The following is a 14,476-nucleotide window of genomic DNA, read 5'->3' as shown; positions in this document are numbered from 1 at the left end:
CACATAAGATAAATATCCAATGTGAGTAACGGAGGCTACTGTTTTACCAGACACATGCTTTCATAGCCTCGTCTCTCTGGGTCTCAGAACATATACTTGAGAAGAGCTGGGATTCTGTGGTTCTTAAAAAAGGGAGAGAGTCACTTTAGAATGGGAGTAAGGGGCTTCCCTGATGACTCAGTGGTAAAGAGTCTGCCCACCAATGCAGGAGACACGGTTCAGTCCCTGGTCTGAGAAGATCCTACATGCCGCAAAGAAACTAAACCCGTGATGTGCAAGTTGTCCAGTCGTACTTGACTCTTTGTGGCCCATGAACTGTACGGTCCATGGAGTTCTCCAGGCCAGAATTCTGGAGTGGGTAGCCTTTCCCTTCTCCAGGGGATCTTCACAACCCAGGGATCGAACTCAGGTCTTCCACATTGCAGGCGGATTCTTTACCAATAGGTTCTTTGCCAGCTGAGCCACAAGGGAAGCCCAACTAAACCTGTGTGCCACAGCTATTGAGCCTGTCCTCGGAGCCTGGGAGCTGTACCTGCTGAAGCCTGGCGTGCTCTAGAGCCTGTGTCCACAGCAAGAGAAGCCACCACAACAAGAAGCCCACACGCTGCAACTAGAGAGCAGCCCCTGCTCGCCGCAACGAGGGGACGTCTGCACAGCAGCGAAGACCCAGCACAGCCAAACACAAATAATTAAAAAATAAAAAAGAATGGGAGTGAGAAGAAAGGAGTCAGAGGTTCCAGCTCCAGCCCCGCCACTCACTTGCAGTGGGACCTTGCGTAAGTCAGGCCCTTTTTGTCTTTGAGTCTCTTTCCTCAGTAAAATGAAAACATCAGGAAGAGGATTAAGGCAGGTGGGGGAGCTTGAAGAACTGCTTCGATCTGAAGAATATCACAGACCCCAGGAAGCGTAGCTTATTAACTTCTTTTGCAGAGCATCTCTGTACCAAGCCCCACTCCACCCCACCCCGATCCTCGAGAAGCAGGCGGAGAATAGACCATCACCCCCAGTAAAGGCCCAGTGCTGGCTCAGAGTGACAGAGCAGTTTGTTCAAGGTCACATATCTAATGGAAAGCAACAGAGTCAAACCCAGGTTGTTCTGACTCTGGAGTCTGGGTTTTCATTCACTTTGCTACTTTTTCTGTTTTCAGCCAGGCATTTGCTGTTTTCACAGCTGAAAGATACTAGAGAAGGCAGATTCTATAACAGCCCTTGTGGTGTCCAGGAAGTTCCTAACATGAAATGAGCTAAGGCAAGGGGTTAATCATTGCATCCGATATTCCCTTTGGAAAGAAAGGTGCCCTCAGCAAGCGTTCAATGAGTGGCCCATCTCGTGGCCCTGTGTCTGCGCAAAGGTTATTTTCTCCTCTTTACACAATTTCTCTCCCTCCTCATCTTCTAATTTTTCTTCCCCCCTTTTCCTCTTTGTAGAATTCTTCAGTGAGTTCACATCTATTATCTCATTGATTTTCCTCATGGCAATCCTATGAGGTAGACACTATTATCAGCCTCATTTTTCAGGGGAGGAACCAAGTCTTTGCTGCCAAAGACCACACAGATGTAGGAGAACGAGCCGGGAGTTAAATTCAGATCTCAAGATTCTACCACCTCATCACTAAGATTAAGATGAAAGGTAATTTAACAGAATAAATGTGTTTGCACTTACACTGGGTTAGATGCAGACTATGAGAGATTCAGCTGAGGTTTTTGAAAAGTGGCTCAGACAGTAAAGAATCTGCCTGCAATGCAGGAGACCCAGGTTCGATCCTTGGTCAGGAAGATCCTCTGTAGAAGGCGATGGCCACCCAACTCCAGTATTCTTGCTTGAAGAATTCCATGGAGAGAGGAGCCTGGTGGGCCACAGTACATGGGGTCGCAGAGAATTGGGCATGATTGAGTGACACACTTTCACTTCAAGAGAGATATGGATGAGTATGATTCAGCTCAGGTGTTTGAAAAGGTTATTGTCTAGTGGGAAGGAGGTGTGTAAATTGGTGACTCATTGGAGCATGAGTTACCGGGAATAAGGGAACAGAATATGTTGGTGGGGGAGACAGAAGATCATTCATAACCGGTGTAAAGAGGAGAGAGACAAGGGATGGTCTTATAGAAAAAGATAATTAGGGACTGGGTTTTGAAGGATGAATAGAAGTTCACCAAGTGAACAATACTAGCAGTAATGGCAACTTTTTATTGAGTGCTTGCTCAATACACATATCTACATATGTGTATTCTTAACCATCTTGCAAGGGAGACATGATCCTCCCATTCTATGAATCAGGCCAGAGTAGTTTCATGCCGCTAAATCAGCCAGCTGGGGATTTAATCTGGTCCTCTCTGAACTCCTCCAAATGCCTAGGATGACAGCACAGGTTGAGGAAAAGCATGAGGAAAAAATGAAGGGTGGCTTTACCTAGAAGCCATCAGAGTGGGCAGAGAAGGTTAGGATGGACTGTTTCTCCTCTCTGTGATCTGCGTGAGACACCTGGCTCCCGCCCCTGGGTTAGAAAACATCTCTCCTCCTGGAGGCCAAGCTGCCTTGATTTCTGGGTTTGCATCAGCTCTTGATGTAGCCATTGCTATGGGATACCTATACGCTAGCACCCTAGTATTTAGAACAAACTCGTGCTTCAGAATCAACCAGTCTTGGGTTTGAATCCTGACCGTATCACTCATTTGCATGACACCTTGAGCAGCTCCATCATCGTTGCCATGACACCTGTACCTTTCTAAGAATCAGTTTCCTCGTCGGTAACATCTAGTTAGCAATACCATCTGATAAGGTTGGGAGAGGATCAACTGAGTGAATAAAGAGTAAGGACACGGATGATCCTCTGGCACAGAGCAGCCCACACTCAGTGGCAAACAAAAATGTTGTAGTTAGTAATTCTCTTATAAAAAGCCCAGGAAGAAACACACGGGGGTGTTTGGAGTCTTTCGTGCCAGCACCCACCTCACTGAAGCTTTGCTTTTCTGGCATGCATGAAGCATCTTGCCTCCCGTGTCTCATCCAGCCCCTTGAGGACAGCGTTGTATATGGGGTAGTGATCCATTTTACAGATGGGAAAATTGAGGCTCACAGCCAGGAGATGCCTGAGCCCAGGTCCTGAACTCAGGGGCTTACAGAAACCAGTCTTCTACACTGTGAGTTGTCCATGACTGATTGAGTGGCCTGTGAACATGAGAAAATACAAACAGCCAAAATTTCAAAAGCAACCAATGAACCAGCCATATCACTCAGCTTCTTTCATGAAGTCTCCTTCCCCTTCCTGGGAACGAATAACCCTTATGCTTTTTTTTTTTTTTTTTTTAAGAACTGTTAAGTGCTCGAGAAAGCTCTAGTTGATTTTGGCTTCTGTCATGTCAGTCTTTGAAGTTGGGTGAGGTGGGGGTTGGGTCCATGCAGCCTGGCTGCACACTGATGGTGAAGGAATCTGTACACATTTCACTTGGAAATATAGCAGGACCTAGCTTGGAAGGTGCTATGCCCTGCAGTCAAGCCCACAAACTCAGCAGTTGGGTACCTCTAGGACTTCCTTCGTGGTCCAGTGTTCAAGACTCCATGCTCCCACCTCAGGGGGCATGGGTTCGATCCCTGGTCAGGGAACTAAGATCCCACATGCTTCATGGCACAGGCAGAAAAAAAGAAAGGAACTCTACACCACAACAAATCCTATGTCTGCACCTTCTAGCTGACAACTGTGAGCTTCCAGAACAGATCACAGCTTCTCTAAGCTTTGGTTTCCTCATCTACACAGTGCAGAGAAACGGTGATGATTAAATAAAATAACCCATGTAAGGGCCGAACATATGTCAAGTACTCATTAGATATAAAGGCAGTGAATTAATTGCCTACACATTCATTGCAGCCTCCTTCACTTTACCACTCACTTCAATTTGACCAGTTTTACTCGTGTGCTTACAACATGCCAGAAATTGTGTAGCCAGAGGACAGACACCCCCCCACACACACCTGACAAGTATGTATCAGCCTCTCCCAGGAGTCCACAGAACCAGCACGTTAGCTGGGGCAACAGCAGCAAGAGGCAGTCGTGGGGGACGGGGTTCTAAAGGCTTCTGGCTCAGGCCTGGGTCTGACGCCAGATTACAACCACTTCTTGGCTTTGTGACTTTTGACTCATTGCTTAACCTCTCTGTGCCTCTCTCTCCTTGGTCAGGAAGTAAGGATAATGACGGCATCTATCTCTTGGGGCTGTTGTGAGTATGCTCGGAACAAACCTCCACAAACCAGTTATCACCAGGCTCGGAAGGAAATCAACACTCCGTACATGCTGTGTTCCTCACTGACACAGACCCAGTCAATGACGTCACTCTGGTCCATTGACTTCACCCCGACACGTCAGCCTTTGAGCCTCTCCTAAAGGCAGCCAGTCCTCTCCCGACCCCCACCGTCACCACCAAAGGGCTTCCGAGGAAGGACAGTAACCAGAGGATTATGTGAATATGCAAGTTCCCCCCGGAAGCAGTGTTTACCCAGGGCTGTGCGCTGTTGCCTGTACTCAGCGTCTGGGCCTGGCTGTCTTCGGAGAGGAGTCCCTCGATGTCATCACAGCCTCTAGTGGACAACAGCAGACACTGTGGCTCGTGGCCTTTTGTTCTAGCTCTCAGCCCCTCGGCAGTGGAGTCTAAGGGAGTGCAAGGAGGGTGGGCAGGTCCTAGGATCTTTCTGGGCTTCTCACGTGTGAGCGTGCGTGCGTGTCTGCCTCCCTACCCCACCCGCTCACTCCTGTTTTCCCTGATTCCACAGATGTGTGACGTGTTCCGAAAGCGAAGCCTTCCTCAGGATCGTCACTGCCCCATCGTAGAAATCTCCCATGCGGCTGCTGATACTTGGACCAGCTCAGATCCTGCCAGCTCAGGGAAGACCTCACCAGCTGCCTCTGGCCAGAATGAAACATGCCCACCTGTGATATCTCTGCACTCAGATTTACCCCCCACCCTTGACTCCCAAGCGCACATCACGTGGCTAGGACGCTGGTGATTTACCTGCAGGTCTTTCTTGCTAGGCTACCATTACCCGGATAGCGGCCTCATCCCATCATTCCATGTCTCCGGCACCCCACGCAGGGCCTGCTACACGCCGAGAGTGCTCCTATATCTGTGGCTCAGTCGCTCAGTCGTGCCTGACTGTGACCACATAGGCGGTAGCCCGCTAGGCTCCTCTGTCCATGGAATTTTTCAGGCAAGGATACTGGTGTGCGTTGCCATTTCCTTCTCCAGGGGATTTTCCTGACCCAAGGATCCAACCCGTGTCTCCTGCACTGGCAGGTGGCTTCTTTACCACTGAGCCACCTGGGAAGCCCATGTAGAAAGTGCTTAGTAGATGTTGAATGAACGGACGGATAACTGGATTTTCCAGAAGACTCTCTCCTTAGGTCTTCTTTCCAACCATTCTTCTGCCATCCTGTATCTTTGGTATAATGAACTCTGCTTCCTTGTGGTAATATTGAGGTTCAGAGAGTTATAGGAAGAGAGTTTGAAAAGTCTGCACCAGGTGATGAAAATTTCTCACCTGGGGCTACTCCTTACCCTACCTCCAACCGTCTACTTGGGACTAAATTATGCGGGTGTTTATGTCAACGTTTCCTTCACACCAGCCTCAAGGATCTGCTTTGGAGTGGCAGCGTGGTCTTTGGAAAGGAAGGAAGAAAAGAGAGTAAGCATTACTTGAGTACCTACTGTGTGCCAGGAGCTTTACAGGCATACGTGTTATGAAGTCACAGCAACCGTCCTTATAGTCTGGGAACATTAATCCCCACGCCACCCCCACCCCACAGGTGGCGGAGCGGGGGCACCCTTCACCATTGAAGACAGCACATGAACAATGAAGCTGGACCTGACCCAGGCCACTCCGACCGCAAAGCCATGTACTTCTTTTCCAGAACTGTTTAAATCTAATTGCAGGGTCCAATCCAGTCAGACTCCTCAGAGGCACCATGCTGTGGCCTCTTCGATGTTTTTGCAACTTAGCTCCATGAAGGAAACCACAAACTCATATAAAAAAGGCAACTGGACTCTGTATTCTAACGATGCCTTCCTTGGAGCATTCTCTCTCCTTATTTTCACCTTTCTTTCCTCTTTATTCACTGCATATGTCAAGTGCCATCAAATAATTTCTCTCATGGAAACAGGAGAGCTCCATTCTACTGACCTTTGGCACTGCACACGCTTGGTGGTTCCAAAGGTCAGAATTCGCCTCGTCTGCCCTCAATCACCAACTGTAGCTTTGAGCACCCCTAGTGGAAGTCTGTGCCAATAGCATGTCGCAGAAATTGTGGACCAAACATGTGGACCAATAAATTGAGCCCTTTGGAATCACTTTTTGAGTAACAGGAATGAACTTGTGAGCAAAACTAGAAAACAAGCCATTCTGATCAGGAAAAATCCCTTTGCTCTGGAGGAGGAAAGAGAGGAATGTAACATTATTTTCCTAACATCCAGCTGAGCCATAGGAACACAAGAATCGTCAGGCTTTGAGGAGGTGGCCCCAGGAAGGGGCCGTTCACACTCCACAGGCCAAAAAAAGAGAAAAGCCATTCCATCATGAAAATAGTCTTTAAGTGAATCTAACAACGGTGTACATTAGAGACTGGAGGAAGCAGCAATTTTGAGTCTTACTAAGCAATACAGAATTTACATTATTAATTCAAGGAAAATGAAAAGAAATTACACTCAGCTCTGCAGTCTTAGCACGTAGTTACAATTATTCCCCATGTGCATATCTTAGACAATAAGAAGCCTCTTCAAAAACAAGTTACACTTTATACTTATTCATGCCTCACAGCAAAATGGCCCAGAGAATCACGTGACCCGCATAAGAATTTAGCAACAAGTTTCTTTCAAGTACTGTATTTACAAATCTCCTCACTGCACCAAAAACAGAAGGACTGGCTTGCAACCCCGAGTTAGATGAATGGTTCTCCAGCTGACATTAGTGGAAGTTGGGCTCCACGTTAAAAACAGAATGTATTGGGGGAGGTCAGTTGCTTCCAAATTCTAACTGGCTACCCTCCCTCCCTTCTTATGACTCAGAGTCTTAGAGTCAGAACCACACTGTTATTAATGAGCCTTCTGAAGTAGTACACCGGTTGACTTTAATTTGGCAATGACCTGAAGTTAATGAAAAATATATGCTGGCTAGCTATAGAGTCGAGCAGTTGGAAAAATAATATAAAATGTCTTAAAAATTAAAACACGCACACACATTTTGTGAGTGAAGCCAGGGGAGGAGGCAGGATATAAAATCCTTGCCTTGGATGACGATTCAATATGTACCATTAAGACATTTTTTTTTTTTCCTGGAGGGGGATATGTTTTAGAGTGCGTCCTCAGAGGTAGAATGACTTTAGAAAAGCCAGCCAGCAAGCTTCCCATTCTTTTTTTTGTGTGTGTTAGTCACAACACAGATTCAAAAAGGGGGATGAGGGAGAGAGAGAGATCTGGACTCCGTTCAAGGCCACCAAGCCATTGTTGGAAAAGACAGCTAATTAAGGAAGGGCATGCGGTGGTGGAAACGATTTATTTAAGCCAGTTCTCTTCCCCCCATCCTTCCCAAAGAAACTGTCCAGAACTGGTGTAAATTGTGAATATTACTGCCTCATAAAAGGGGGGTTCTTTAATGATATGCTTTGTTAAACAAAAGGTGATGAATTATTTCCTTCGCTCTGCGCTCTGGGCTCCACGTTTACAGAGGAGGGGGTGGGGGTAAAATGCCTGATTTATGCTGAGGAGGGCACTCCAGGCTGTGGGGAAGAGTTGAAGAGGAGAAGACCCAGAAACAGTGCCCAGGAGCGCAGAGCTGTCCACGGCCTTTGGTGCTGAAACCAGGTGTGTGCGCCCGGGGTGTTCAGAACGCCCCAGGGAGAAAGGGCAGCGTCTGCCCCCTGGTTCAGGTTCTAGACGGCCCAAACCAGACAAGGGGATCGAGATGGACAGAGTGTGCGCCATCCGGCTTGTCTTCAGCCTGGGCAGACCCTGCAGACTGCCTGCTCTTTCCCGCCCGAGTTACTGGGAACGGGGGAGTTGGACCTTTCAAGAGGGGAGTTCTACCAAGGCTCCCCTCCCCTCTGGGGTCACCAAGTGGCCTGATCAAACCCGCGAACGGTCCTGGGGTTAGCTTTGAATGAGTTAGGCGCTGTACTCGCCTCTATCTCAGCTCCCCCTCCCCAACCATCCGCTACAACTTTCCCAGTGGGCGCTCAGCCGGGTGGAGGAGAGGCTGCGGCTCCAGGTCTGGGAAGGAGGAGCGACCATTCTCCCCTTTCCAACCTGCAAGCACGTGCTGGGTGAAACTAGAAAGCCCTCCCCCTCCCCCAACCCCCAATTAAAAATAGTGCTCAGAGACGCCGGGCTGTTAAAGGGAGAAAAGGACGGGGGTGGGGGAGTCGCTCAGGTTCCCGCCTGTGATCTAAGATCTCCTCTCCCTCCCTCGCTAAGTTCGGAGAGCCCGGAGCCCCCCTCCACCGGCCTCCAGGCGAAGGCCACACCCAAGTTCTGCTTCCAGACACTTGGTTGGGATCGGTCCAGGGACCCAGGCCCCCGGGGGCAGCCTAAACCGAAAGAAAGCACGGGGTCCCACAATGGGAGGGCGCGGCCCGGGAACGACCCCCAGGCGCACTGTTTAAATCCATCCCTCAGTTGCACGGCGGGTCAGCTACCCCCTTCTCGTCCTCTCCCCGAAAGGGTGAGAATTATCTGGCACCCGGCCCCGGGGGTGCGGTTTGCAGTGAGCTCCGGGAATGTGGGGGATTGAAGGCGACCCCACTCCAAGGAGACTCTCTGGGACTGCAAAGGGGAGTGAGCCCCGGAGCCAGGGAGGCAGGCAGGGAGCCCGCGGCCGAGGCAGGAGAGCGCCCGAGTCCTTCAGACACGTCCCCGCCTCCACACTCCCAGCAACACGGCCCAAGGGGACGCGGTGCCCAGCCCCGAATGTAGGCAGCCGCCCCCTGCTCCGCAGCCCAGCCGATGAGGGGCGAGTCCTCCGGATCAGCCAGGACGAGCCCCCCCACCCCGCAGCCGCCCAGTACTCGCGGCAACTTTGCCCCCTCCCCCGCCCCGCCCCTCCGGGCGCTTACCTCCCGCCGGAGCCGCCGCGGGGCTGCCCAGGAGCAGGGCGAGGAGCAGCGCGATCCCGCCGGGTCCCGCGGCTGCCGGCCGGGCCGCGGGCATCGTGGCTGCGGGGCGCTCGGAGCCGCGGGCTGAGGGGCGGGCGGACGGCGCGGGAGCCGGGGAAGGAGGGAGGGGGCGAGCGAGGAAGGGAAGGAGGCGGCAGCCGCGGGGAGGGGGCCGCGGGCCGGGGCAGCCGCCGGAGCCCCCCGGAGCGGACGCGCGCTCAGCCCCGCGATCGCTCTGGCCGAGCTGCGCCGGGCGCGGGCGGGCGAGTGAGGAGGAGCCGGCGAGCGAGCGAGCGAGCGAGCGAGGAGCGGGCGGGAGGAGGGAGGGGGCTGGGGCCGACTCGGTGCCGAGCGAGCGCGGGCAGGAAGGGAGGGGGCGGGCGGGCCCCGGGTGCCAGCCTCCTCCCCTGGCCGCCGGCCCGTCGGCCCTGCAAAGTTTGACGCCGGTTCCCCTGGCGTCCTGGGGGCCGAGCGTTTCCTCTCGTTGGATGCTCCGGCAGCCCTCCGCGGGCACAGCCAAGCTGAAGAGCGTCCGGACCATTTCCCAGACGGTGAGATGGAGGCCTCCGAGCTGAGCGCAACCCTCAGCCTGCGCTGCAGCCTAGAGTCTTTTCCATGGCTTACTCTTTCGGACAGATCCCAGTTTCAGCTCTCTCGGCCCCAGCCAGCTCTGTTCCCTGACCGCCCTGCGTGTTTCCAAAGTGAAGTCCCCATAACCTAGAAAGTCTCCGACTCTGGGGACCTGATGAGAGCTGTCAATCTCCCGGCACGGTGCAAAGGACCGCAAAACCGTGCATCCCCGACCCGAGGGCTTCCCACACCTCGGAAGCCCAAGCTGGGACTGCAAGTTACAATGTATGCACGCTCTCATCCAGGCACCTCGCTCAGGTTCCTCTCGCTAAGGGGGCTCCGAAGCCGCCGAGGCTTCCTCAGCTCAGTCCCTTCCCCGCGGAGCTGGCGTCCAAGGCCTTCCCTCATCCCTGTGCTCCTGACCAGCCCTGATTCTCACAACTTGTCTTTTCTCCGCAAATTGAGGTGACGAAGGGAGACGGGCAGAGGCTTAGCTGCACCCAGGCGGGGCACAGGCGTGCACCCACTCCTGAAAACTGTGCAGACCACCTTTGCAGATCCCCAGTCAGCTCCCAGGGCCTTGCACCCAGTTTAGAGGCGCTCCCTTTCCCTCCCCCCATCCACCTTGCCACACTGTGGCCGCTGTTGCAGCCTGAGCAGGCAGAGGGAGACAGATGGAGAGAAGGTTGCAGGCAGCCGTGGGGAGGGATGTGTCTTCAGCAGAGTGGAGGAGCTGGGAGTCCCTGTAAGGAAAGAGTGGGGGAGGACGGCAGGGGAGAGGGGAGCACTCTGGTCCAGGTTTCCCAAATACCCTCCCCACCCAAAGCTTCCCGAGTCATGCATGCCTTTGGTCCTCTTGTACAGGGTCCTCACTAGCGGTCCAGGTCTCCATCAGGTTCTGGGGGTGTGTGTGTAGAGAACCCCCCAATAAAACCCAGTCCTTGGCTGCAAGAAGTTTCCGTTCCTGGCAGTAAAGCCAAGTGGTTTTGATAAAAGAGGGAGGCTGAAGCACACGGCGCCCAGGAGCTGATTTCTCCTCTGGGGAGGATGCAGCAGCCCCTTGCTTTGCTGGGTTAGGCTGGGGGCTCTGGGAGGGGTGACCTTGCCTGTCCTGCTCATCACCATCCACTCAGCACCCACACAGCGCTAGCATACAGCAGGCTCACAACAATGCTTGTTGAGTGGAAACGTAAGTAAGGACAGAAGATGGACAAAAAGGGAGAAAGCAAGAGAGGGGAAAGCAAAGAGACAGACCAGCTCTACACCTGGAAGCAAGGAAACTGCTGTTTATAAGCAGCTCCTGTTTGCCAGGTGTTACAATGGTATAATTTCATAATGATCCTAATGGTGAGGTGTGACTGTATCAATCCGACAGATACGTTCCTGAGCCCTAGAGCGCATCACAATCTATGCTGAAGTCACTTGGCCAGGATTCAATGCCAAGTCTGAGTCCAGAGATCAGAACCCACTGCATCTCAACAGGCTGTTTGCCAGGTATTTGATGGCTGTGAGTCCATGGATGTTACCACCCCCTCCCCGAGCCATGCTGCCTGTGGGATCTTAGTTCCCTGACCAGGGGTTGAACCTGTGGCCCCTGAAGTGGAAGCTCAGAATCCTAACCTCTAGACTACCAGGGAATTCCCTTCAACACTTCCTTGTTACCAGGAGACCATAGTGAATAAAAGCCCACCATCAGAGACACTCCTTTTGGTAAAGTCATGGGGCCTCTAGAAGATCAATTGCTTGCATGCAGGTGCTTTATGTGGTGGGAGTGACATCGTAAACTCTTAACTTATTAAACACATGGGTGGGGATTTACAAAGTCCTGAGAGAAGGAGACAAAGACCCCGTAATCTGAAATTGTGATGGTGGGAATATAAGGGGATTTTCTAACAGCAATATCAACCTCCCCCCCACCTCCCCAAGAAGTAATACCATGATAGGAAAAGAATACTGCAAGGAACCAGAGCAACTTGCAGAAGAAAAACTTCCGTAGCACAATTTCAATACCCGTTTCACAGATGAGGAAACTGAGGTTCAGGAAGGCGAAATGACTTCCTCAACATCATGTACTTGGTCCACCTTTGTCCAGGCTTCTGCTCTGTTGCCCTAGGCCACTTCTGGACTGGATTCTGGTGTCAGGGTGGACTTCCCCACTCCCCACTGCTGCTGAGGGAAAGAATCCCAGATTTTCTGCAGACCAGATGATATGTGCTTACAATGCTGGCTACTTTATATGTTGCCACTTGATAAATCAGCTCTTAGGCAGCTAAAATTGGTCCAGTGGAAACAAAGTGTTAGATTCTAGCCTCATCTCTTCCTGCTGGGTAAGAAGGGCAAGTTATTTAACCTCTCTGAGTCTTACTTTCTTCTTCTGAAGAGTGGGGATAAAAATGACACTTAGCCATAAGTTATTTAACCTCTCAGAGCCTTACTTTCTTCTTCTGAAGAGTGGGGATAAAACTGACACTTAGCCATCTGGGGTAATTGACACAAATGGATAATAACATCACTGTGACAGGAGGGGACACAAGAGCATGTATCTCAATAGGGTTCCAGGGAGCATCCCTTGAACCGTAAACTGGCACAAACCATAAGGGAAACACTCAAGGTCATTCTCAAATGTTTGGTGTTGTGAGCCATAGAGTCCTGGGCTAGGAGTCTTCAGCTCTGGTCTCTTTTCTGCTGACATGCTGTGTGATCTTAGGTGAGGCACCAGCCTCTCTGGGACTCTATTTCCTTATCCACACACCCACCTATCTGTTCATCTATGCATCCATCTATTCATCCACTCACCTACCCACCAGCCCATCCATCTCTCTATCCCATCTATCTGCAAGTATTTCTTGAGCATCTACCATCTATTGAGTGGTTGTGCTAAGTCACTTCAGTCATGTCCGACTCTTTGCAACCCCATGGACTGCAGCCCGTGGACAGGCTCCTCTGTCCAGGCAAGAACACTGGAGTGGGTTGCTGTGCCCTCCTCCGGGGGATCTTCTCGACTCAGGGATTGAACCCATGTCTCTTACATCTCCTGCATTGGCAGGCGGGTCCTTTACCTCTAGCGCCAGCTGGGAAGCCCATCAGTTCAGTAGCTGCCAAACGCTATGCAAGGCGATGCGTCCACAGCAGACTCTACCTCTTGCTCTCTAGGGCTGATAGTTGTGACGTCAGGCAACCTGAGTGCCCCGGTTCTTTCCAAGGTTAACGTTCTATACCAGGGGAAGCAGAGTGGTTAAAAATGGGCTTTGAAACCTGACAGACCTGAGCTTGAATTTGAATTATTTCTCAGCTCCTAACAGTGGTGTGCCCTTGAACAACTGTCTTAACTTCTCTGAAACTGTTTCAACAAAAGGTTGCCATTTAAGATGAAATGAAATAATCATTATCAAGCCCTTAGGATAATGCACATAGTATGTAGTCAACTCTTCATCCATCTGTCCTTCTATCCATCCATCTAGCCATCATTTCAGCAAATATTTTTTGAGCACCTCCTATGTGCCAGATACTCCCTTAGACCCTGGGGACGCACAGATGCACGAAGTCCTGATCTTTGGAGCTTATCTTGTCAGGTGAGGGATAGATGGTAAAACCTTAATAAGAATTTCAGAAAGTCTAAGTTCTGTGAGGAAGAGAAAACAGCATGAGTTGAGAGTAAAGGAGGCACAGCACATTCCTTTCCAGGGATCAGGAGATGTTTAAGCAGAAGAGTGAATGTTGTGGGAAAGGTACCCAGTGAAGATTTGGGGAAGAGCACGTTCTAAGTAGAGGACACAGCAAGTGCAAGGCTCTGAGATGGAAAGAGGCTGTTGTAATGCATGCTAGCCATTGTAATAAATGCTAGGCATTGTCATAATTCTCTGATGCCATTTTTCTGTCTACAGGGATCATAATTAACCAGGGGATTGACTCAGAGTGCTACAGGAAGTCTATACTCAGCAATTACTCTCGCCGACAACATACAATATAGGAAGTGTCCATTTTTATTCACAGTCCCGCCCCGCCCAAACCCAGCATCAGTTTCTCCCCTAGGAACATCTGGTATTGGAAAAGTCTTTATCACTGGGGGAAAAAAAAAGAGAAAAAAATCTGTTGTTTTGGAGTCAAAATAGGATAGGAAGGAGACATCTTGAAAAAGATGGAGTGAGTAAAAAGAATAAAAAGAATTCCCAGCAAGAGTCTAGTCCAGGAGACAAATCCAGCCTGGGTCACTGATGGGCAGGCAGAGCATCGAACCAGCATCTCATGTGTTTTCAACCCGGGCTGCTGAAGCTATGCAGCCCCATGCAGGGAGCCCCGTGGCTGTCACGTCACTAGTCAGATGCTAACAAGGGAACGGTGACCAACTGCAACGCAGGCACCCCTGCAATTGTGCCTCTTTGGTTTCCGTGGAAATGCTCCATCTCTGTCTCTTGCCCTGGCTCTTGAGAAATGCCGGCTGCCCGGCAGAGATTCGACCGCGAGACAATGCCTTTGTTTTCAAACTGAAAGTTTACAGAATACAAAGCGAGCCTGCAAGATGGCTTTGCGTTTCCCAGAGGCTTGTCTGGGCAGACAAGACGGGAACCCAAAGCACTGTCAGACAGAGGGAAGAGACAGAAGGAGCGGGGCAGACGAACAGGATCTCAAGGGACCCTCACAGTCCGGCTCCTACAAACCCAGCTGGGAGGTTTTCCTGGGTTTAGGTTTTTGAGTCGCAAAGGTGAGGGAAAAAGTCAGTTAAAGATGCCATGGATATTTACACACTCTGCTGGTGCTATGAATTTTGACACATA

The 14,476-nt window shown here is 51.0% G+C and overlaps 1 protein-coding gene across 3 annotated transcripts in view; it reads right to left on the bottom strand.

The window, feature by feature from the left end:
- Nucleotides 1–9,700, bottom strand: part of SEZ6L (seizure related 6 homolog like) — a 192,261-nt gene extending 182,561 nt beyond the window's left edge. For 2 of the 3 annotated variants that reach the window (XM_061385195.1, XM_061385196.1), the window contains exon 1: nucleotides 9,093–9,700. In XM_061385195.1, coding sequence (XP_061241179.1) covers nucleotides 9,093–9,672 — 580 coding nt within the window. In that variant the 5' untranslated portion in view covers nucleotides 9,673–9,700. The remainder of the gene's footprint in view (nucleotides 1–9,092) is intronic. The other variant, XM_061385197.1, reaches the window with a different exon arrangement.
- Between the last annotated feature and the right edge of the window lie 4,776 nt (nucleotides 9,701–14,476).

Source organism: Bos javanicus, chromosome 17 (genome assembly GCF_032452875.1).
Source record: "Bos javanicus breed banteng chromosome 17, ARS-OSU_banteng_1.0, whole genome shotgun sequence".
NCBI lineage: Eukaryota > Metazoa > Chordata > Mammalia > Artiodactyla > Bovidae > Bos > Bos javanicus.
Note: the sequence above shows the minus strand (reverse complement) of the source record. Positions and strands in the feature narration are given on the sequence as shown.